The sequence below is a fragment of the Plectropomus leopardus genome, chromosome 2 (assembly GCF_008729295.1).
Source record: "Plectropomus leopardus isolate mb chromosome 2, YSFRI_Pleo_2.0, whole genome shotgun sequence".
In the NCBI taxonomy this organism is placed as follows: Eukaryota; Metazoa; Chordata; class Actinopteri; order Perciformes; family Serranidae; genus Plectropomus; species Plectropomus leopardus.
Genome location: NC_056464.1, coordinates 27,031,258 through 27,056,265, shown reverse-complemented (window position 1 = coordinate 27,056,265; position 25,008 = coordinate 27,031,258). Strand labels below are relative to the sequence as shown.

At 40.3% G+C, this 25,008-nt stretch overlaps 2 protein-coding genes across 4 annotated transcripts; one reads left to right on the top strand and one right to left on the bottom strand.

The window, feature by feature from the left end:
* Window positions 1-47: 47 nt before the first annotated feature.
* brpf3a (bromodomain and PHD finger containing, 3a) lies at window positions 48-13,528 on the bottom strand. 3 transcript variants are annotated; one of them, XM_042506876.1, is made up of 13 exons: window positions 13,211-13,528; window positions 9,944-11,463; window positions 9,036-9,192; window positions 7,975-8,106; window positions 6,706-6,834; window positions 6,282-6,594; window positions 5,865-6,194; window positions 4,816-5,373; window positions 4,673-4,730; window positions 4,333-4,421; window positions 3,341-3,438; window positions 3,055-3,209; window positions 48-2,967 (listed from the first exon to the last, which is right to left on the bottom strand). In XM_042506876.1, the coding sequence occupies exons 2-13, from the start codon at window positions 11,443-11,445 to the stop codon at window positions 2,784-2,786; spliced, it is 3,705 nt and encodes a 1,234-aa protein (XP_042362810.1). In that variant the 5' UTR covers window positions 11,446-11,463; window positions 13,211-13,528; the 3' UTR covers window positions 48-2,783. The 3 variants fall into 3 exon arrangements, with proteins under 3 accessions (XP_042362810.1, XP_042362817.1, XP_042362826.1); XM_042506883.1 differs by having other exon boundaries at window positions 3,341-3,414; XM_042506892.1 differs by having other exon boundaries at window positions 3,341-3,414; window positions 4,390-4,421.
* A 4,947-nt stretch (window positions 13,529-18,475) lies between these two features.
* si:dkey-183j2.10 (glutamate receptor U1) lies at window positions 18,476-24,922 on the top strand. The gene is made up of 10 exons (XM_042506865.1): window positions 18,476-18,544; window positions 18,723-18,808; window positions 20,923-20,954; window positions 21,058-21,237; window positions 21,456-21,679; window positions 22,861-22,958; window positions 23,068-23,285; window positions 23,761-23,980; window positions 24,067-24,311; window positions 24,669-24,922. The coding sequence occupies exons 2-10, from the start codon at window positions 18,724-18,726 to the stop codon at window positions 24,771-24,773; spliced, it is 1,407 nt and encodes a 468-aa protein (XP_042362799.1). The 5' UTR covers window positions 18,476-18,544; window position 18,723; the 3' UTR covers window positions 24,774-24,922.
* The last annotated feature ends 86 nt before the right edge of the window (window positions 24,923-25,008 follow it).

Here is a 25,008-nt window from a genome sequence, read left to right as displayed (position 1 = left end):
TGTGTGACACTGTTGATACAAGGTTAATGGACAACATACACACGCAGTTGTTTCAAACAGCATTTATTCCTGTGTGAGAAAATATTGTCAAAGGCAGATTATAGATCTTGCGGTACAATTCAAATTACAAGATCAAAAATCTCCTCCACCCAAGAAAAAAAACAACTCTTTAGACGAGTGCGGCCACTGCTGTCTACAGAGCTCAGGTCTTGTGCCGCTTCACTTCTAGAGAATATATTCTGACATGTTGGTGAATACCATCACTATTACAAAGAGCTACTTAGCATCATACATAAATCTTTTCAATAGTTTACTTTTTAAATAACACTCTCGACTGCCACAAATTATAAATTAAAATCTAAATTTGATTTTTGCATTCCTTAAATTACTTCATGTAAGCCAATATAAACATACATTTACATATTTACAGAACTATACACATGCACCTTTACTACACTGAGGTTGTATTCATATATGTATATACTGTACACACACACACACACACACACACACACACACACACACACACACACACACACACACACACACACACACACACACACACACACACACACACACACGTTTATGCCACATATATGGCTCCAGGAGTCCCCAATCCTACAAGTTTGTTTGTTTTTTTTTAACAGACCGATTGTGCTTTTCAAGTCTTTTCAGCCAGATTTGCAAACAAAATGCAAGTTCTTCAGTGAGTGATCGCAGTAGATTTTGTCATAACCACAAAATAATCAGCTTCACCTTAGTAGTGGCTTCACATCTCACTAACCGAGTAGCTGCACCAGGTACTCAACCATTCTAGTATCATGATACAGTTTCACAATATGGAAAAATAAGTAAAAACCTCTAAAGTCCCACCTACAACACATCATAGCTAGACTTGAAGTTGAACTGTTTCAGTGGCAGTTAATGTCAGTGTTTCTATTCAGTTCATATTCTTCTTGGACACCTATCCTGTTTTATCTACTGAGCACTATTCAAAATTGCTGAAAAACGTGTACACACTCAAAACGGATTCTAAGAGTCAAACATAGTTAAACTCTGCTAGTTTTTTGGTTTAAATTTACTGCCGGTGCCAACTCAACCAGGTTTGATGTATTTCTTTTTGAATAATGCTGTTTTAAGCTGAAGTGCAGAGCTTATGCCTGCTGGTGAGCTCGCCCCCAGGAAGGCTCTTTAAGTCTTTTTTGACTTTAATCTTTCCTGTGATTGCAGCGTGTCTTTTTTATCTGAAGCATCTTCTCCAGAAACTTTTCTTGGATGCTTCTCAGGAGTTTCCGCTATAGTTTCTGCTATATTATTACGTTCTGTTCCACCATTATGATCTCTCTCCCCCCTCCTACCCCCGTTTCACTCTGGCTGCTTGACATAAAGCGTAAAACTCCCAGTCGTTCTAGCTGCACGTTCTGCAACAGTCAGGGAACCGTAGTTACATGCCGGGTAACCCACAAAAAGGTTGTGTAATGGGAGAAAAAAAAAATCTATATAAACTTACGGGCATGGGGTAAAATGAACTTTTTGGGTGGGGAGCAGGTGAAAGCAAAAATAATAATAGTAATAATAATATTAATAATATTAGGCGCCTGAGCAGGCCGTGTGGACACTCAGCAGCCTCTTCTTGATCCGTTGTCACATGGCAAACTGGCAAAATATGTCGAGGACGTTTGACAACACTTATTCTGGAGCTGAGGATGCAGCTGACTGACAGCAACAGAGCAGTTACTTTAGATATGTGGACAGATGATTATTTTAAAATCGCTTATCTTCACGTCACTTTGCTTTATAGTTGCTTTATAGTGGGGGCTGACTGTATGAGTGCTTTGCGTATCTGAATGGAACAGTACTTTACACAAAACAGTGTAACGGCAAATTGGTGTGTTTATTAATGTGTTGGGGTGGGTCTGGATTTGACTCGGAGATTATTACAGTTAACTGGTCGATTTGGGCACTGAGCTTTGTGGCTACAGGTTGCAAAACTAAACCCATGTAGGATTCTAACTTCTGGTGCGCCAGCGCAGGAAATTTACCTCAGAAATCACAATTCCTAAATTCCAATAAACTGGGAAAAGAAGAGAGCTCCCTCTCTCAGCAAAAGGCTCACTCAGCTTTGTGCGAACTGGTTTGGTGACGGCTTGAATGTAACGGATGATCATTCTTCTTTAAAAGTCCTGCACTTCAGCTTTATGCTAACAAAAAGGCTGGATCCTATGTGTTTCAATGGAGCGCAGACCTGGAGGTATGGTTTTAGGTTTGGATATATTTGGAGGAAAAACGTTTATAGTAAGCGTGTATACATACCGCTTACAATTAGAAATGTCATGACCGTCAGAGCTAAACTTCAGCGGAGTCCAGATATGACGTGAACATTAAGTGGGACTTTCACACTTCATTAAAACACAGTGACATTTCAATGGCAAATACAATCTAACTATGTTCTGAATCAAGACGATCCCTTTGACGATTTAATATTTACACTTCTCTCACCCGAGTCTTGACTTACTTTGGCCTAAAATAAAAACTGTATATGAACACATAGCAACAGTGGTTGTGTAAAATGTCTTACAAAAATCACATGAATAAATGAACAAATTCATGTATGAAAATGTCTTCAAGCACTTAAATCAGAACAGTTTTATGCAGAAAACCTTCAATTACCATCAACTGTAGGAAATGTAACTCTTTCCCACCTTTTTAAAGAGCATTTTGGAAGCTTTTATACATATAACCAGCCAGCCCGTTTAAGGTGATAAAATCGTTGAACTACAATTTTATATAAAATTGGAGGGAGTGAAGTTAAGATTTCCTCTCACGTGGTTTAAATGCACCATGGCCCGGTCGTATGCAGTGTGTACAGACTTGCGAACGCTGGGTTTCTTGCCTTCCATTAAGCGCAGTTTGTCTACAGTGTCGTCCATCCCCATCGGCAGTAGTTTGTTCCGAGGCAGCCATTGCCTGAAAACCAAGAGGGACAGTTTTCCAAGTCAACAAGACTGGACCAAAAATTCAGCATGAGGTTTAGCCTGCCTGTCTTTATCTTACCAAGTTCTTTTGGTGTCAAAGAAGAGCACTAAGAAGAGCTTTTCGCCTTCTTCCGTTTCTCTCCACTCGCCCAGTTTGAGCACCTCCACAGGAGGCACTGGAATGGGGATGCCGTTGTGAAGAAGCCCTTCCTGGGGCATGTCTGGGTCAACAATCTGTAACAATAAATCATGTCAGTCAAAGCTGATTGAATTATCATGCCCTTCTATGGGATGAAACGAGGCCTTCTTCTTTATGTCGGCTCAGAGACTCGGTATATACACCATAAACTGCAATACATCCTCACCATTGCTGGGTATGATGGATATCCTCTGCATTTGGCCCAAACTAGATCCAAAGGTCCGAGCTCGGTGTCACTATCTAAAGACAGAAGTGTAGACTGTCCTGTGAACAGGATATTCCAATACATGCAATTAATTTATATTCAGGACACATCTTGAGCCCAAACTGAAATTTTAAAGCTGAGGTAGGCAGTTTTATTTTGGTGTCATTGGGCTTAAAAATGCCACATAAACCCTGAGCATATTGTGATTCCAGATATTGTGATTCTTAGAGAACATTAGACCTCTGCACCTCCTCTTGGCTCCATGTCAGACTTTTTTAACGCCGAAGAATCCTGCAAAGAAAGCTGCTATTCTAGCATTGGCAGCAACTGCATACACTGCATAGCAAACCAGAAAAGTAAGACAGACTTACCAAAAAATAGAGTCTAAAGGAGTCTGACAATGAACAAAACAAAACGTGTCAATATCGGCAAAGCATTTCAGAGATGGAGAGAAAATGTTGCTGAAGTTCATATTTATGTAACATTAACTAAAGCATCAAATCACAGTGTGTCCCCCGCCTCACTCCCTGCCGCTTCAGGCAACCTCATGGCAGGATAGTGGGGAGCTCCCAAGAGGGAGCCCCCATCAGCGGTCAAAGCAACACTACTGCTACCTGCTCCACTGTGCAAATCTGAGTCGCTACAGCTGCTGACCAAATGTCCATCTCCGTAGCTACTGCCAGTAGATACATACTGCCTGTATGAAGCGCATGCATGTCCAGGGTCGTCCGGTGGGAGGGGCTTAGGACAGACGGGGAGCTGCAGGAGGAGGGTGTACTTTCAAATTCTGCTTTTTTTAATTGCCCTTTTCTGAAAACCGCCCAACTCAGCTTTAGTGAAACTGTGTTACTCATAGAAAGTTTTGTGTACAGAATCTCACATTACGTGTCCAATAAACACACAAAAACCAGAGGCACATCACTGTATCGTGACCAACTTTTCATCATACACACCAGACCCACAGATGTCTCCATTCTCACTGTTAGGAACTTTAGCGAGTGCAGGTTTACCACGACTTCGTTTGGGTGGCGAGACACTACAGCTGTAAACAAAAGGAGAGAAAAGCAACAGAGGTTGGTGATTTTTGAAATGAAAGCATAATTTATGGTGAGACTACGGCTGTATTTGAATTTCAGTGACAATGGGCCTCACACAGGAACTTTTTCATATTATCTCAAACATCATACTCTTATCTAAGGTTTGTTTAAACATATTGAAAGCGCCACTGAAGACCAAACCTTTTCACACGAGTGGCTCCTGTGTGAGGCCCATTGGTTCTGTGACTCTACTCACTTCAGTTTTTGGTCATCGTCATCATGGTCTGCAGAGGTGTGCTTCCCATTTGTCAGGCCTAACGAAATCACAAAGTAAACAGTGACAAATACGGACTTTCTTAAATCTCTCTTTGTAGTTATCGTGATATATTTTGTCCTTACCTCCTTCTCTGGGTGCTGGAGGGAGTTTGTTTGCTTCGCTGTCTGAGCTGGGGCCTCTGGACCTCAGGTGGTGTGAGGAAGGAGAGGGAGGTGTAGGAGAAGCGCTTGGAGTGGGAGGTAAGGTGGTGATATTGGTCACACTGGGTGAATTTGGGCTGGTGGGGGTGCTGCTGTCCAACCCGTTTGTTTTACCCTCAGACGTTTTCCTGTTCTGTGGTGGTGGGGATTTGTTTTTCACCTTCCGCGCCCCATTTTTAGCTTTCTTAAACAGAACAGACGTACGACGACCAACCCCTGCCAGAGGCAGAGTCGGGGGCGTTCCCAGAGGAGTGACCTCATGAACGGCCTCTTGCTGTGAAGATGGCGTTTCACCAACTTCAGCCTCATCTTCACCTTGGCTTTTGCTTCCACTGCGGGATGACCTTTGACGCTTGTATGAGCGCCCGGGTGACCTTCGCCCTCCAGGTACGATGCCCAGGACAGGAGGTTCGAGAGGAGCATCTCCTGGCAGCGGTGATGATACTGGGCAGGTAAGTTCGAGCACAGGTGGAGAGTCATCTGGATCAAAAAGAAATTTAATTACGAATCATATATACAGTTTAAGCAATAAGCTCATTCTTTTGTTGCTTTTCCTGTGTTAGATCGTTGTAAACTGACTAACTTTACGAGACATTTGAAGATCGAAGATGTTATATTGGACACAAATGTTTCACAAATTGACATTTTTAAACCAAATGATTAATCACATAATTTGTTAAAAAACAATCCCTGCCGACGGGGGTAGAAAAGGGCGAACAGTGCGAACACCGTGGCGATGATGGCTGTGGACACTGGCCGTCAGCCCAACATGAAAACACTGGTAACAACTTACAACAGTAATGGACTACCACGGCCAGCCTACAGCATTTTAATCAATAATGCAAATAATTGGCATAAATATACTAAACTAAATATATTAACAGTTACATTAATGCTTAAATTATTTTAGTAATGGCCAAATGGCATTCAAGTAAAAGTAATTAAATAAAAGAATACAAATATTTTTTCACCTGTCCCGGACACTGCAGTCAAAGGTTCATCATCATTGTTTGTCTTCTCCTTTTTCTTTTCCTTCTTCTCCTCCTCTTCTTCCTCCTCCTCCTCTTCCTCTTCTTTTCCTTCGTCTTCCTTGTCGTTACCGTTCACAGACTGAGAGTTTTGCTGCTGCTGGCTCATCTTCTGTCTGAGAGCGTTGATCTCCCGGCGCAGCAGCCTGATGCGTTTGGTTCGACCACCGCTGGTGCGCATGGATGCAACCACGTCCAGTTTGTCCAGTAAGGCCTTCAGCTGCTCGTCTGTGTTTAGGTGCAGTCTGTTCTCTGGGTCCAGGAGAGAGTCGACTGTAGAGATTAACAGATGAGACTTTAAATACATGTAAAAATCAAAAAAAAAAGAAAAAAAGAGCAGGGTTCTCACTCACGACTCACCATCATCCCACGTACAGTTGTAGAAGCCATGTTTGTTGGGGGACTCTGGGAGATGCATGCCGGTGCTGGGGTCCAGGCCGATGCTCTGAGACTGCCTGTGGGCGTGACGGAGAACGGCTCCACCCACCTCCCGCAGTTGTAATGCTGCCTTATGAAACATGGTGTCCTTGGAGTTGTACTTGAGGCAGTTGGAGATCATGAGGTTAAAGTCTTTCTCGAGGTCAGCGATGGAGCAGTAGGCATGTCCCTCCAGTTTGGTGCACATGGTGGAGAAATCCATGGGTTGGGAAATAAACTCCAGGTAATCTGGGACCTCAGAGAATCATGAAAATACGACTGTTAGCCGAGTCAAAGCCAAAGCTACCGTGTTCCTTCATATTCATCAAGTGTGTGTGAGAGCAGACTGTTTTCAAACTGCACCAACCTCTGACAGATTGACTGGCTGAGAGAAGATCTTTGCTGTGTCCTTCTCCTGCAGTTGTTCCAAGGTGGATCGCAGCAGCACCAATGCAGGGGTTAACTTCAACTCAAGAGCAGCCTGCTGGATTTTCATCTGAGGAGTGATGACGTATACACACGTCAGAGAGGAGAGGAAACGCAAGGTCAGTCGACAAATACTGAATAAAAGTAGATGAAGGCTGCATCTCACCATTATTTTCATTACCAATTCTCCCGCTTTTCATCTTCTCAAATAAATTATTAATCATTTTTAAAGGTGAAACAAAAAAAAAAAATTCTCAGAGCCCAAGGTGACATACTTAAATTAGGTCTGTAGTCTTACTGAAATTCTAGAGACGCTTTAACCAACTGGTTTTTTGATGGGAAAAAAGATCTGCTGTTTTTCTTTAGGTTAGACATATCTGCCACAGTGCACTGATAGCAATGTCCTGGTAGTGTTGTGTGTCCTCAGTGTCTTCAGTGGCGTCGTTTTTTGCAATGGGACTTGGGAGCGCCACATATTTAAAATATTCCACAAATGCCAGCGGCATGATGAGGCGCTGAGCGTCTATTCTGCACAAAGAATTTGAACTTGTTCAACTTTGGGTTTTGCGCTTATCACTGTAATTTTTTATGGTTTTCTAATCCCAGTGGAAGAGGGGCGGAACAAATACCACAAAGACCATCACATCTACAGCAACGGAGGACAGGATTAACCGAGGTCCAATCTTTCTCCCTGCATGCTTCTGCCTTTCCTCCATCCAGAGCAGGTACTACTGCCTTGCGCCAACTCTTTTACTTGGGTACTTTTAGAAGAGCACCTGATGTTTTTTGCTGGGGAAAAATGCTTATATGCAAGTAAAACCAGTGATTGCGACCAATTAGACTTTGGTCAGACAAGAGCATTTTGACTGACCAGCCAACCAGAAGGTGTCAGCGCTAATTTAGATTGCTTGTTTTGTCTGATCAACAGTCCTAATTCCAAACATATTGAAATATCTAACAAAGATGCCAAAAAATGAGCAAATATCCACAACTGAGAAGCTGGATTTTTTTGCTTGAAATAATGTGTTAACAATCCTCTGCAATAATTGTGGCAGATTCATTTGCTCACAATCGGCTAATTTCTTGACACATTGTTTCAGCTCTAAAAAAAGATGTTTATGAATGGCCATGCTGACGGGAGTCTTGCAAAAAAAAAACTAAAATAAAACAAAAAATAAAAAAATAATAAGAGCCAGTCTCTGCGACGCACCTGTTCTCTCTTTAGCCTCTCTCTCTTGCGGATGAGTTCCACCAAAAGCCGAGCTCTTTCCAGATCTTGCCTCAACTTTTGCCAGTATCGTAGCTCCTCTCTTGCGGCACACAGCTTCTCATCAGGCTCTCGCTGAACAGAAAGGAACAAGCACAAACAGATAAGACTTGTGATTCAGCTTTAAAATCCATCATAAGGAGTCTTCCCAGCAGCATTTTTTTGTTTTTAGATGTGGGAGCAGTGAAGAGGTTTTCTGGCTCTGACAGCAAATGGGCTACAGGTTACCGACTCTTATTGGAAAGTTTATTTATTATTCCCCAAGTTTTCTGGCAGAAAAGGAAAATCATTATGATCAGGGCACACATGAAAAATAGATGGATCTCATTGTTGATATAGCTTGTGTATAATTAACATATTTACTAAAAGGAAATAACCAACTGATATAACCAAATTCAAACTGGTATAAAAACCTACTATAGAGACATGACTGTAAGAATGTATGCTGTCATACAGATTAATAACAGTAATAACAGTAATAAACATCTTAATGCATCCCCAAATACATGAAAACAAATACCCAGAACTTTTACCTGCCGTCGCCCCCTGCAGCAGTGGGAGGTCTACAGCAAAACCGACAGCGCTGTGAACGGTTGTGTGGACGCCGGCCATCTATTTGAATCAGCCATTGCAAGTGTGATGTCTGGGCTTATGCTTTGGTTTCAGTGTGCGAGAAAACAAACTGGTGTGAAGTGGTCTGATTCCAGTGACGTGGCTCACTCTTTCCTGAACAGACTTTACTGGTTCTGAAGGCCTGATACTCTCATGACTGGAAATGTAAATGTGCTGGTTTTAAAAACTTATGATGCTCCACCACACATAGATGTTAAGTCAAAATCAACGTGGACACCAGCTGTAGTAGTTGTTATTTTTTTAATCAGATGATTTGTTTTATTCTCTAATTTACATTTTAAACAAACACACACACACACACACACACACACACACACACACACACACACACACACACACACACACACACTGCATATTATCACCCTCCTCACCTGCTCTGCAGTCTTGTGCGCCTGTAGATGGGAATGAAGTCGGCGTATTAAAGGCATCCCGTTTCGTGACTGTCGTTTCAGTAACCAGTAGTTATGAAGCCTCTGCATAAACTGATTCTTCCTCTGGACTTCAACTCCTGTGCAGATCTTGTTCAACCTGTGAAGATGTGACGGTTATACATTAAAACTGTGTGGCAGCACTGATGGTCATAATACCACCACTGACTTATGTTAATTTAAAGTACCGGTTAGCTGAATCACTGTGATTTCGCACTAACAGCATCACTTTGGGGTAGACAACAGACAAGTGATTGCAATTGCGAAAATATGTTAAATAGGCAAACTTGTTTATTTCTGTTGTAATTTTCCGCCGTAACTGGAAAGCAGAACGATATGTAGATAAACGGGTCAAACCTGTCTGATGTTTGTTATAGTTGGAATATTTTCTCTGCTCTACCTTACACACTAACTAATCTAGGCTTTGGTAGATCAGCAACTCCACTGTTCTGCTCAGTAAAATCAGTTTTTTTCAATGGTGCGTGGTGGCTTTGAGATCAAGCCTTCAGTTCCTCATCAGAAAGGACTGCAAGGTAAAGCAGTGATAACATTCCAAAAATAGTGTACACTTTAATATTGATTTTTTTCAGGGGCTACAAACTAAACAATATAGGTAGTTTTTGCTCATTTTAAGCATGTGACACAGGATTTTTAACAATTAACAAACGTTGTGATTTGGCCTTTACATGTATAAAATACTCTCTTAATGCACTGGATCAAAACCTAATTAAATTAGCGAGTGTTTCCTGTGAAACCCTGCAAGAATGCTCATAATCTCTTGTAAGGCCACAGACAGGAAATGAATAAGGCATGCTGGGTATGTAAATTTCAACAGTATGCAAATGTCACACCTGTGAGAGGGGATCTGAGGCACGAGCAGCACAGGCACAGTTGAGCGACGTGTCGACCCCTTGGTACTCTTCTTCTTCTGGCCCTTGGTTGCCTTCTTGTTTGCTGGTGCTGGTGGGGGGCTCTGGGTGTATGACCTCTGACCTCGGTTACCCCTGCCCCCAACAAGTCTCCCCTCAACCGACTCGTCTCCAGACCCGTCCCGCCGAGACCCTACTGGAGAATGATGCTCACAGAAAGCAGTCTTCTTCACAGAGAAAGTGGTCCCGTTCACACCTGTCTCCCTGACGGGGTCGATCTTCATAAACAGGCCGGCCTTCTGGGCGCAGGTGACATGAAAGGCCCTGTAGCAGTTGGCTTTGTGGCACTGGATGGACGCTCCTCTGCCTTTCTGCTTACACAGGTAGCAGGTGAGCTTCCAGCGAGCAGTAGGGATGTTCTTGACCCCCTCGACAGGCTCCAAAAACACCGTGTTGGCAAAACACACCTCTGGGATCCATATGGCACAGACAACATGAGCCCAACGTCCGTCACTTGTCTGTTTGAAGGCACCTCCTCTGTTGGGACAGAGCACACAGTCTACAGGACGGGAGGGGGACTGCAGGCAGCAGCGGCACAGCCACTGACCCTCGGGTACGTAGGGCACACCGTAACACTCCTGGTGGACGGCCAGATTGCAAATGTCACAGAAGAGGATGACATTACTGTTCAGACATTCGTCATCCAGGCAGACACAGCAGAAAGCATCCTCGTCAACAGCACTCTGGGACAGAGCCTGGCTGCGAGACTCCAAGATGGACTCCCTCTCCAGACGGTCGATCAGCAGCTCAAAAGTGTCTGCGGATACGGACGCATGGCCGTCAGACACCCTCTTTTGGTTAACCATCTCCAGCCAGGCCAGGTCCTCCTCGTCCATGTCGTACTCGGCCACACTGTCCTGTTCCTCCATTGACTTCTCTATGTAGCGATAGTAGGCTGTCGGGAGAGGAGGCGCCTCCGAGGGGCTAACTGAACTCAGCACACGAAAGACAGGCTCAGGCAGAGGGATTTGGTGGGACGGATGCTGGAGAGAGTTAGTCGGTCCCGAGTGCTGCTGGGAGCCGGACCGTTGGTTCTGGTGAGACGTATTTTTACCGCTTCTCCTGCTTTTACTGTTTGACGGTTTCCTCCACGATTTGGTTTTACTCTGCGTCTGTTCGCTGTTTTCCTTGTTGCTGTTGCACTCAGCAATGTCCTGGGCCATCATCTCGTCCTCCGTGATAACGGGCAGAAGATCTGTGATATTAATCCGATGGAGTCTTCCCTCTAGGTCCACTTCCACTATTTTCTGTGCCTGAGCATACGTCAGAGTCTCCCTGGATGGAGAGAGCTGCAGTCTGTAGGGCGAGGGGGGCCGCAGCTGGCCAGACGATCCCCTGCCCCTTCCTCGCCCTCTGCCTCGGCCCCTACCCATGTTGAGTCCTCTAACAACTGTCTCACATTCCCACCTCCTCAGCTTCTGCATGGGAGTTTACTCCACCTCCTAACAGACACAAAAGAAAGAAAAATATTTAATGCAATGTGTGTCAACACATTCTAGTTTGTGTATTTATCTTTAAAGATTTACAGCAGTTGTTGTTTTGACATTTATTTTTCTATTTATTATTTGTACTCAATTCTATTTAACCACGGTCTTCAGTAAAAAAAGAAAAACAAATCTAAGACTCGATACAGGGTTATTACAACTTAAGATGATACATTTAAGCTTTTTTTAAATGCCACTTGGAATGATATTCAAGGCTAATTTACAATCTCCAAAATAAAACAAAAAATGTCCAAATGTTTATTGTGACATAAAACAGGATTTTTTTTGTTGTTGTCAAAAGGCAGACACGCAGGTATAACTGGGAAATACCCTGCATTTATTGGCGGTTTTATGTTTCTCAATCTGCATGTGGGATTTCACTGCCTTGATTTCCATTTAATTAATTTATTTTTTTGCATAAAATACACCAAATGCGGTTGGTTCCACTATCCTGATCTGCCTGATATTAACGTGAGAGGCATTTAGTAATTTCTAAATAGATGTTACTAATCATTTTGAGATTTTACAAAGCACTTTAAATTATGTGCATTATGCTGCCTTACAATGTGCAAAAACTAGTATATAAAGGTTTAGAAATAAAAATAAAAATGTTACAATGTACTACACACTATATACATAACAGAAATAAAAATAAGAAATATACACAATATGTGCATTTACCCACTAATTGATTGGTCATTAAGTCAAATAATTATATCCAGCCATATGACCTACCATGTTGAGTGTGCATACATGAACTTGAGCAACCCTCCCTATCATCACACCAAGGCTGTTCATTGCTTAATTCCACCACCTTGTTGCTCAAAGCATTATTTCTTGATAATAAAATCATAAATACCAGTGGTTAAAATGTATTAATCAATTAATTATATGCTACTGCCATTTCCATGAATAATTAATACATCCTATATAAAATTCAGCTATAGTCTGTCCTCAGAGCTTGTTTAATATTCTGTCAGTGTGCCTATGATAAATTGTGTTATTAATCTGATTAATCATACTCCTTTACTGCTGCCAATATAGAGAGAGTCGTCTTTGCATTTCTCTTTAAGTGCAGTATTTCTTTGAAATCTTGTCCACGACATTTACAATGTAAAGGGGTCAACTCTGGTGCTGCTGTAATGAAAACACAGCATGTTACCTCAAGTACTCCTGCTGCAAAAACACAACTACAGTTAGTTGTTCTGCGTGCATGTATGCAGCTCAGCTGCCTCTCCATTGGTCCAATCAGGAGTCTGTAACATTCCCACATTTCCCTCAGCCCAATCACATGCCAGTATCCAGTATTTTTTTTCTCCTTGTTGCTGTGCGTAGTTAGGTTGAAGAGCGCTAAATACCAACCCGAGTATCTAACATCTGTCAGCCATTTTAAGCGCACAACAGCAGAGACAACATTTGGATTGCAAGTTGATTAGCAGCCCAATTATACATGCCAACAGCAACCAGAAAGCAGACGCACTGTATGCACCGTGCCTAAATGCATAAATTACTTGCATGTATACATTAGATCACGACACCGCTTGTATGCAACGTTTCGACTGCTGCTTTGTACTCCAGACCCCTGCAAAAAGGTTGTCTCTGGCTGATGTGATAACGTTACTCGGTCGGACAGGACACACAGAAGTCGTGTCACAAAAAGGCAGGTTTCCCAAACAAAAATGCTGAACATATCAGAGTGGTTTACCTTGTGAAATCGTCTTCTGCAGTGCGAGTGCCAAACAGAATAACTGCACCTAGCTAAATGTCAGCTAGTGACAGACTACAACCGAGGCGGACATGCTAGCCGTTAGCTTAGCTAGCCGGTAATTTCAGGAGCGACAGCGTCATCTTCAGCACCCCGGTTCTCCGCTGTGACTCCGGTCAAACTCACAATCTCGACCCGGTTTCATAGCTGTGGTTTAAACCTTCCCAACAATGCTAGTTCCCGACTTGAGGGTAGCAAAATCCCGAAGATATCAAATTAATGTTCCTTGGATGAGGCTAAATATTCAGTCAAGATGGCTTGAAAAATACGCCCCTTTGGAAAAAACCACCTCAGCCAATTGTAGGTCGACGCTTCACCTCGCGCGCAACGCGCATCGCTCTCTGATTGGTCAAAGTGATTAATCGAGTTCATCGAACTCGATCTGTAGCTCATGACAGAAAGAAGCGCTGAGAAAAACAACTGTATATATGTTGCGCGCCTTACGGCCTCGTCTTTATTTCCCATAGACCCCATAATGTATGCTACCTGTTATATACACCTACAGTCTCCAGGGAAACAATGTAATTAAAAAAAAAATCCGTATCCTACACATGGATTTTCTATTGTACCTGTTATATACACCTGCTGTCTCCAGGGAAACGACGTAATTTAAAAAAATCTGTATCCTAATGTGATAACCACAGAGATCTTCTAATGTGCCTGTTATATACATCTGCTGTCTCCAGGGAGACGATGTAATTTAAACAATTCGGTAGCCAATATCACATAGACCTTCTAATGTACCTGTTTTACACGCCTCCTGTCTCTAAGGACACATTGTAATACACAATTCAATATCATCATATAGACCTTCTATTGTACCTGTTATATATGCCTGCTGTCTTCAGGGAGACATTGCAATTTAAACAATTCAATGCGCTAATGTAATAATCATATGAGCATTTGTTGTGCCTGTTATATACACATGCTATTTCAAAGGAGACACTGTAATTTAAATAACCTAATATCCAGTTGTATTAACCACATATACCGCTTATTGTACCTGTTAAAGGCTACTGCTATGTCCAAGAAAACATTGTAATATAAATGATCCAATGTCCTTATTTATTAACCACATAGATCCTATATTGTACCTGTTATATACATCTTCTTTCACCAGAGAAACGTGTAATGTAAACAATCCAGTATCCTAATGTAATAACCACAAGGTCACCATATTGTACCAGTTATACACCTGCTATAGCCAAAGAAACACTGTATGTAAATGATCCAATATCTAAATTCAAAACCACATAGACCCCACATACCCCCCATACCTATTATACACCTGCTAATGCCAGAGAACCATTGTAGTTTGAACAGTCCAATGACCTGATGTAATAACCACATAGGCCCTGTACCTGTTACACTGCTACCTCTCAGGACTTATTGTGGTCTACATTAAACAATACAATATCCAAATGTAATAGCTACAAATACCTTCTGGTGTACCTGTTATATACCTGCTTTTTTTTTTAGGGAGACATTGTAATATAAATAATCCAGAATACTAATGTTATGACCACACAAACCCCACAGTGTACACCTTATACACCTGCAAGCAAAACACTATAATTTCAACAAACAAATATTCAGATGTAATAACTCCGCAGTAAACAGACAACAATAATCAAATGTTCGTAAGTGCTGTTTCATTGGCAACTGGACTTAGTTTCAGTTTCTCAAAGACGTTTCGCCACTCATCCAAGAAGCCTCTTCAGAACAGAAGATGAGCGGCGAAACGTCTTTGAGAAACTGAAACTAAGTTCACTTGCTGACGAAACAGCACTTACAGATACCGTGACCTTGATGACTGGGAACCTTCATCAACACATTAATGCACACAGTTCATCTTACGTGTACAGCATCCATGCACTTTTGGGTACAGCAAAGAGAAGGCAATACACAGGATTTTGGATATACACTAGCCCAATTCACAAGTAATATTTTATTTATTCAGCTAACTGTAATCTTATCGCCTGCAAATTCTGTAAAAGTATTTACCTGTAAGTACAAAAATAATGATGAAATTTAAAGTCTTGTTACTAGTTTTTTTTTTTTTTTTCAGACCTTTCACCAAATCACACAGTCTTCAACTGTTGAAAACAACTTTGCTCAGAGTCATGGAGATGAAACTGTTGACATGGAAACTATCGCTGTCACAATTTCATCACAGCATTTTAAGGACTTGCTCTTAACCAAGTTTGTGTAAAAGTTAGATGTGAAAGTTCATACAGTTTATCATATTGTGGTAACTTCCAAAATAGCTAGTGAGTAGTCCTTGAGTTTAAATTATTTCAGGAGGTCAAACATGAACTTTCATGCTCGTTGACACGCAAGCTCAATGGCCCTTTAATTTGTGGGAGTTGTATTTGTAGGACTCAGTGGCCATGCTGTCCAAGGTAGGACTGTTGCCAAACTATTGACAAATAGACCTACCTTAGCCTTGTCTGTTTTTTTTTTTAGAATAAAAATAAGCTTTTATTCCGACACAAATGTAAACCTCTAAAAATATATCTATGTCCTTAAAAACTGTGGAAATTCTGTCCATTGGTAAAGACCGTGTGATTCTAATGCTGAGTCTGGTCTGTTTTTAGTTTCAAAGCCAGGAATACATTTCTAGTAGGGGAATTAGGATGCTTTATTTATTTTGCTGCCCTAGTTGAAGCTTCTAAACCCTCAAATTCACAGAAAAAAATTAGAATAGTGTGTCCTCAAGTGTAACTACGGCCCTGAATGAGATACGTAGATAAATAGGTAGGTAGGTAGATTATTTGTAGTTTATTTGTTCTAAAAAAAGGAAATGATTTTTCAACAGGTGTATACTGTCACAGACAGGTAAGACAGAATGTATATCACAGTATGTGAGACATACAGAGCTAATACACAAGAGACAAAAAAAAAAAGAAAAAAGAAATTGGTATATTGAACACCACAGACTGAAATTCTATATGGTTTTATAACTCCTTTTTTTCTAAGCTTTTCTTTTTTTTGGCTCTCTTTCATTGTCTCCAGCTGTTACGGCTGTTTGTCTCTGTTAATTTGTTGCATGTGAGTACAATCAGAGCCACTAAAAAAATCAAAGTCATATTATGAGCGTGATTGACAAAAAAAATGGATTTAACATAACTGTTTTTTTTTACAACTTTTAATCAAGAACACTGAGACTATGCACTCAGTACTGTTTCAATGAGTTTTGAGACTTTAATGACAAAAAGGAGATTTTACATTGTTTTTTGTTTGCAATTAGAAGAAAAATCCTAAGGCACATTTAAAAATGACATCAAAACACAATAATGAATCAACGCAATATTTATGTAAATGCTTTATTCCTTCCAGTGTGAAGACTCATTTGAAACAGCATTTAGACCATAGTATGAGGAGATGACATGTAACTGATGGATGAATATAATGTGCAATCATTAACTCAGGGTTTCTAACATCCTGTGTGTGACTATATATAACTCACACAAAAACCCTTTGTATCTCCATCAGCTGAGTCGACAAAATGACTCCATTAGAATAAGTGTAGCTCATTTTCTGACCCTCTGGTCCGTTGGTTGTAGATTTGACAGTAATGTTTTGGGTTTTAGGCTCATCAAAGCCAACAATTATTTTAACTTAATTAAGTCCATCAGCTGGCAGGAGTAGATGCACTTACTTCTTCTTGCCAATGCTGAGGTACTATAGTTTCACCACGCCAGCAGGCTTTTGTGGAATTTATTTATATATCCTTATTGTCTGCATGATTTAAATCATACTGTTGAGCTGATCTCTTTCTGACGCAGTTATTTGGTCAGTAGTTTCACCACAGGAGTTAAAAAATGTCTGCTAAACCCACACAACAGGCCTATTGATACCCTGGGGGAATTATGATATGTTACCATCACCCTAATATATATAACAGAGAATTTTAAGAAAATAGACATAACACTAATAAACATGTAAAAGTATGTTCATCATACAACGTTTAACACTAAAGACACAATTCCTGTTGCCTAGATGCTCATATTGATTTAAATCAAGCTTTATCAAGTTTTTCAGATGTTAACTGATCACCGGCTTTGATTGTAAATTACATTTATAGCATAAGTCATTTAACAAAAAGTATTTGTAAGATACTAAACTATTATGCATTGTCTCTTGCTCCAATTTTTTTTTGAACCTGGATAAAGCTTATTGGTTCAGATATTAATGTTAAAACACAGCAGAAAATGTCTTCATTGGGCTGAAGAGACTTGTAAGCATGTTACTCAGTATGCTTGTTATTTTTTAAAACATTAAATAATAAATTAAAACACTGTCATGCGGACTCACCCACCGTACCAGTTTGACAAAAAGGACTGTTTCAAATATTGATTTGGAGCTGCACAGAGGTCCTGGCTCCCTGCTAGCCTTAAACAGATTGGTAGTTTTTATCTCTGCCTGTTCCTTAATAAAAAAAAAGATTCTTACTTATTCAACATTTACTTAGCCTACAACACTTTGCCAAGGCCATCTCTCAAAGACTTCTTATGTGTGTCGTTCTCTGCATGAATATTTTCACTCAATATGTTTTTTTACTCTCCATTTTGATAAACCTTCAGGGCCATGCAAAATCTTTCACAGGTCAGCTCATTCTGTGGTCAGATTTTTTCTTTTTAAAGTGTTAATAAAGAGCAGAGAGTGCTGTAATGCTGCAAACGTTGATGGTACAGCTTGTTAACTTTTTCATACTGAGCTCGCACAAACACCTCTGAAGGAATTTAATACACGCATTTCATCTTTTGATCTACATGTTATTCATCAGTAATTCATTGCACAAGAGTAGCTTCAACACTTTCACTTGCAGAATGACTTTAAACGCAAACAACTAAGTATATTCTCTGTAAGTGTAATATGACAGATACTTCCAGCTGAAACTTTAGATATTCAGTCCTGTTCACATGTAATGTAAATATACAAAAGCCTAAGTAAAATATACTATATATATATTTATTGTTACTTTTCTATAACAAGATGATGTTATTCATTCATATGACAAGGACATTGTTCACAGTCATTTTTAGTATAATTAAAAACGTTTTGTTCCACAGTGAAATCTATATGTTGATACCTCATGCTGCTTATTCCCACCCCTTCAAAAGTCTCCCACTTTCTCCACCCACAAGAACTTTGCCAGCTGTCCAAACACATTTAAATCTGAAAAACTTTGGATCAAGCTGCATCAGTCAGGCTCACTGGAGTCCGTCTGAAGTCTGACGTGCCGGCAGTCACATTTTGGACTCTTGTCAGGTAGTACAGACTTCCATCTTATGTAGTCTTCTCAATGATTTTAGTGACATTATTTAATGTGTTGATTTGAATTACATCTTTGCTTTTTCATTAGTGAAGGACTTAATTCATATATGTTTAGCCACGTGATTTATCTAATGCACACCTAAGCAGTAATTGTCTTTCTTCTAACTTGTAGGATGGAAATCAGGAAAATCTGGGTGCTGTTTGGCTTCTTTTTGTTGTCTATTGGGTTTTTCCCAGACATGGGAGTGTGCACTGCAGGTAAGGACATTTTTTTAATCACATGTCTGCACAAAAATACCAACATAACAAATTTAACCAGGCTTGTTAGACAAACGCTAATAATTTCAAACCATGTCAAACATGACTGAGTGTGCTTTGTTGTTCTAGATGTGTGATTGACAAGATAAGAAAAAGTGGTTTTCACCTTGCAGTGATACGTCAAAGTTTGACCCGGTTACTGCACTCGTAATTCAATGTGGTGGCAGTTTGCTTTTTTTCTTTGCCAAATCCCTCATGTTTTCACTGCTGGGTTCGGTAGAAAATTCTCAAGCTTGACAAGACATAAATACATAAACAGTCAGCTCGGATTAAAGTCAAAGTGTAGCACCACATCCTGTCCAACTCTTGTAGAAAAACAGAAATTGAAGCAAGCCAGTTGACGCTCTCACAAAAAGCGGTAATAAATCAACTCTATGGAGCAGACAAAGGCCTTGTGTCTCAGAGTGGCCAAAAAGTCTTGAAGAGCTTGTATACGTGTCATCTTTTGAAAAGGAGGATCTGATGGTTGTCAGGATCACCCTGTGGCGATGGATCCCCAAGGCCTTGGCCTGAATTGAAGCTTTTGATACTCTTTGACTTCCCTCCCATCTCACAGTGCCGTGGCATTGAGACTCTTTGAATTAAAACACTGCTCCAAATAGATTGTGGCGTGCAAACCGTTTTCAAGTGGGAGCGGAGAGTGGCCAGATCTCTGGGATACCGGAAACATGTTGTGACTAGAAGGTCACTACATGCAGCCCAAAGTTCACCTCAGACATCTCTTCATGTCACAGTAAAGACTGAAGATGGCCAATGCACAAAGAGGCTCTTTGATTCGGCTAAATTTAGCTGAGAAAACTTGTCAGTCATAAAATAAACCAGTATTCACTTGCTCTCTTACTGTGATGCATCCCCAATATTTGTTGGCCCCTCAAACCTTTGAGGTATTTGTATTTTACTTGAGTATTTTTGTCTTTTTTTTTTTTTTACTTTTTAATTTACTACATTTATCTGATAGCTTTAGTTGCTTTACAAATTAAGATCTTTGAACAAAATATGTAAGAGTTTATAAAATAAGATGTTTATTATAAATTAAATTGCCAAACACTTTATACAAGTACAGCTGCAACAATTAGTTGATTAATCAATCAGTTGATTTAAAAAAAAATAATTTCGAGTTTTTTGGGGGTGTTATTTATCATTATCTTTATGATTTTGAGCATTTTGGATGAAATTTCTTCTTCTTTGATTTCTTAGTTGTTGTTTTTTATAGTTTTATTTTTTCAACTTTTTTTTACATAGTTCAGGTTTTTAGGGGTAAGGGAGGTTCTTTTTATCATTATAGTTTTTTTTTTAGGTGTGTGTGTGTTTTAAATCATTTTTCTGCATTTGGTACTTTTACTTTTCGTACTTTAAGTACATTTTCCTGATTACACTTACTTACTTTGACTTAAATACAATTTTCAAATAAGGACTTTTACTTGTAACAGAGTGTTTTCAGACGTTTTTTTTTTAGTACTTTCACTTAAGTAAAGGATCTGAATAGTTCTTCCACCACTGATCATCATAATAAAAATGTTGGCATTGTATGTTTTTGCAGACCACTGATATGTCATATTTATATGCTGTTAAGCAGCAGAGGTTTTACAATGCTGTGTTTAACGTGTGGTTATATTTAGGCACAAAAAACATGGTGAGGAAAACAATCACGTTTTGGCTTACAACATCCACGCTTGATGGTACAAATGTCACAAGAAATGCAGTTGGGATCGCGAAAGACACACCCACTTTTGGTGGGACAAAAGTCTGTGAAAACGCAGCCGCCACCTCAAGCCTCCACCTCCTTATGATAAATCAGCTCAGATACTACTTTCCTTTAAGAAATACAAATGAACCCAGAGCATTTTACCCCTTAGTGCTGAAGTATGACAGGTTCAGCCAGACCTGTCTTGAGAATTTTTTTTGACTCCTCAGGTATATCATGGGATATCTTAGGAAGGTCAACCACTGTTTTATTCCCCCTTATATCTTTGTAACGTCTCACTTTTAATAGACATGACGAACAATTCCAAGTTTCCACTAACATGTTTTTTACTTTTCCCCCTCAACGTCAGTGCAATCAGAAGTGAGAATCACAACTATAAAGGTAGGTCATTTGTTTCTTTCAAAGCCTATAGTAAAGGTAAATACACCATTTAAGTTAATGCACATTTTACTGATTTTATTTTGATCTGACCTTTTTTTTTTAGCAAGAGCCATATGCAGTGTCCAAAGGCACCCATCTGGAGGGCTTTTGCATGGACCTGCTGTCTGAAGTAGCAAAGAAACTGGGCTTCAAGTACAAAGTGCATCTGGTGAAAGACGCTTCCTATGGCAGACAGGATGAGACTGGCAACTGGAATGGGATGATTGGAGAGGTGGTGAGAGGGGTGAGTACATGAAAACTGACATTTGGAGGGGACAAAGGGAAACCAACTGCTCTGCAGGAGGTTGAATTACCCAGCTGGCATTTGTGACTCACGATGGATACACACAAAATCAGTGAATAGGTTGCGTGAACAATATCAGCATTACTGACAGCAGAATCTCTTAAATTCTATGAGGAGTTTCTATAAATGCACAGTAAATATTCATGCATTTCCTACAGGAGGCCGACCTTGCGATTGCTCCGCTGACTCTCACTGCAGCTCGGGAGAAAGCGGTGGGGATGACCAAACCGTTCATGCAGACAGGAATCAGCATCCTGCTGAGGAAGGATATCTCAGAGGGAGCTAGCTTTTTTGATTTCTTGACTCCCTTTACAGCCGAAACATGGATCGGCATACTCATTGCTTACCTGGGGACCGCTGCTTGCATCTTTATAGTTGCCAGGTTGGTGATACAAGTAGCTTAATGTATTTAAAAATGAATAAGATTTAGAGGGATTTAGTGGCATCTAGTGAGGATAGTGGATTGTAACCAGCTGAAACTTCACCAGTTTCCATCAGTGTCTGTTGTTCAGGAAGTTTTTACTGTGAGATGAATTATCTGCAGAGGCGTCTTCCTCACCAAAAAAAAAAAAATGGATCCAGTAATTTAAACCAGTAAAAAATACTAAATAAAACAGTTTCCTAAAAAAAATAAAATCAAATCAGTATACGATGTTAAAAAACAGTTGAATGAGTGTGTTAGTCATGTTAGTCCGACTGAAATCGGAATAAATCAAAAGTCAGACTCAAGATAATTTGATTGGAAGTCAAGTGACATAGAGAACGTTTGTTACTTATGAGGATGGTGGGGGTGCTGCAAAACAGTTCAGGCATTTTGAAGAAATGTAAGCACTGTGAAGGGATTTATATTTTTAATTTTGGCTTAGGTGAGGGACATACAACTTTAAACGTCAGTATTTTATATCTGTTCTATTAACAATAGAACAAATATAAAATACTGACCCCCTCTCTGATAAATAAAGTATAGTCCCACAACACCAGCACGGAAGCTACGAGATGTACTACTGTGGACAAAGCCACAGCAAAACATATTTTAGCCACCTAAAACCGTCAATATCAGTACAAGTGTACCCTATATTCGAATTGCTCCTCTTTACCGCACACAACAGCTGATGGAGGCAGCAGTAGACCAGCAGCTCCTCAGATCACTGGAGTAAAATGACTGATTTTCTCAATGGAGTCTGGGCTTTTTGATATAACAGCTTCAAATCCCTGTTGGTAAGGGCTGTCTCACGGCAAGTTAAAGCAGTAAAAATATTCTAAATGCAACATACACTGAAACTCATATTGATTTTTTAGGTGGCTTAAATTAATCAATGAAGGCAGAGATTTCTCAGCGCTGTTTTGTTATCTGTACGTGACGCAGTGGTTCTCTACCCCAAAGGTACTGTAAATATACAGGAGAGACTGTGATGCAGTCCATATTATAGTATATATGAATAATATTAGTTTATTGCAACAGATTTGATTATATGTATTGTCTGTGGAAATTCTTACATTTCTGCCAGTGGACTCCCTTTGAGTGCAGTCACATTAATAATAAATATTTTTATGCAAATGCAGACTCAGCCCATGTGAGTGGAGTCAGCCTCAGACTGAGCAGAACAGATTCAGCCTCCTTCACAGTCTGTGGTACACAGCTGGAGCTCTGACTCTACAAGGTAAACAGCAAAATAAGTTTGTATGCCACCAAATGGAGACTGGTGATAATGAATTTACTGATTCATTTTCTTTTTGAGACATTTTTCTTTCTACTTTTTGTGTTGTCAGGTGCTGGCCCTCACCCAAAAGCTCTTTCAGGGCGTGTCATCTGCTGCAGCTGGTGGTTATTTACCATCGTCCTATTGGCTTGTTATCTCTCCAACCTTGGCTCCTCAAAGACCTCTGAGTCCACTCACCTGACAGTGAAAGGGTTTGAGGACTTGGCCAATCAGGACATGATTGATTATGGCTGTTTGGCTGGGTCTTCCACCCTTGCCTTCTTCAAGGTATAGACATCTTTTCTCTCATGGATAATTTCAATTCAATTCAATTCAATTCTCAATTCAATTCAATTCAATTCAATTCAATTCAATTCAATTCAATTCAATTCAATTCAATTCAATTCAATTCAATTTCGATTTTTGGCACAGGGGCCAATTTGACACAGAATATTATACAGAAAGATAAAACAAGAACACACATTAATCGAGGTGACTTGCTCCTATGCACATTCAGTGTCCACAGGAGCAGATTAATAAGTGTCCACCATAACAACATTGGGCATGTAATAATTTAGTGAGCAACAGAGGTGACAAAATCTAATAACAACAATTTCCGATGTAGCATACATCACCAAGGGGTCATGACAGTCACAATAATGCAGCATCATGACCGGCACCATGAAGGTCGATGCTGCAATATAGCAACCCGTGATTCCCCGTTTCACTGCTGTTTCTGTAATTCTGCTTTTCCTCCATGCAGAATTCAAACAACCCAGTTTACCGCAGAATCTATGAGCACATGGAGAGAACCAAGAGTTTTGTATCATCCATGGATGAGGGAGTTCGGCGTGCAAAAGAAGGAAACTTTGGCTTTATTGGGGAGTCTGTTTCTCTGGACTTGGCAGCAGCACGTCATTGTGAACTTGTCAGAGCGCATGAAGTCGTTGGAATGAGGGGATATAGCATTGCTGCCCCCCTTGGTGAGGTTATTCATTTTGAAAAGTCATTAAACAATGGTATTTAAATCAGTACTCTAATTAACAATTTACCTATGAATTTCCCCAAGGCTCACCCATCATAAAGAACCTTAGCGTGGCAATCCTACAGCTGAGTGAGGCGGGGGAGCTGGCTTACCTGCGAAGCAAGTGGTGGGCCAGCAGCTGCTTAGCAAACAGGGCCAAGTCTTCAGCTGTGCAGCCACACAGCCTCAAAGGGATGTTTCTGGTTCTTTCCCTGGGCCTGGGGCTTGGTGCACTGCTGGCCGTCCTGGAGCTCACCTCCAAGAGCCGAAGAAGTGCAGCTGAGCAGAGGGTGCGTGCAAGAGCATTCACAATCACTTCTTTCAGGCAAAAAACAACATCCATCTCCAGAGTGTTGACTTTTCAGAAATTAAACCAAACTGCCCCATTTTTTGTGTATCTGTGTTGATCTAATTGGGTTTTGAACTGTTTCATAAGCCTGAAGGCTGCAATGTTTGCTCAGCCATTTAAAGACAACACAGTCTGAAAAAAATGGTTTTCACATCAGCTGTAGAGCAAAATCTAGAGGACACAGACACACACAGTCACGCTCTCTCATCCACACAGCCATATATGCAGTCTCTTCATCAACATATTAATCAAATGATTTATTTTCTCTACTTTTTATATTTATATGTCCATCCCACAGAAATCCTGCTGCACTGTGCTGACTGAAGAACTGAGTCTGCGCTTGAGGACAGGAAATGCAAACAAACCCCAAGAAAATGTTGACAAAGATAAAGAAAAAGCATAGAAACATCTGAGACACATATTTTAACAAGTGTCAAAACATTTAACTTTAGTTTTTAGTTTGATAGCTGTTAAAGAATAATTTCTAATATGACAGAAACATTAACTTAATTGTATGACTTGAACTTCCTTCTATAGATACATCACATTAAAAAAAACCCAAATCTGAATTAAAAAATAAAGACTGACCTTTTATTAAAATAATCAGTTTATTGATTCTCAAGTTTGAATGCTACAAT

What these genes read in the sequence shown, in the direction of transcription:
- si:dkey-183j2.10 (XM_042506865.1), top strand. Translation starts at nt 18,724, where the DNA reads ATGGAAATCAGGAAAATCTGGGTGCTGTTTGGCTTCTTTTTGTTGTCT. An exon ending in TGCATCTTTATAGTTGCCAG is followed by an intron (nt 21,680 to 22,860) that starts GTTGGTGATACA and finishes ATGCAAATGCAG; the next exon opens with ACTCAGCCCATGTGAGTGGA. An exon ending in CCACCCTTGCCTTCTTCAAG is followed by an intron (nt 23,286 to 23,760) that starts GTATAGACATCT and finishes TCCTCCATGCAG; the next exon opens with AATTCAAACAACCCAGTTTA.
- brpf3a (XM_042506876.1), bottom strand. Translation starts at nt 11,445, where the DNA reads ATGCAGAAGCTGAGGAGGTGGGAATGTGAGACAGTTGTTAGAGGACTC. An exon ending in CGCACAAGACTGCAGAGCAG is followed by an intron (nt 8,107 to 9,035) that starts GTGAGGAGGGTG and finishes CTTTCTGTTCAG; the next exon opens with CGAGAGCCTGATGAGAAGCT. An exon ending in TCCAGCACCCAGAGAAGGAG is followed by an intron (nt 4,731 to 4,815) that starts GTAAGGACAAAA and finishes TGATTTCGTTAG; the next exon opens with GCCTGACAAATGGGAAGCAC.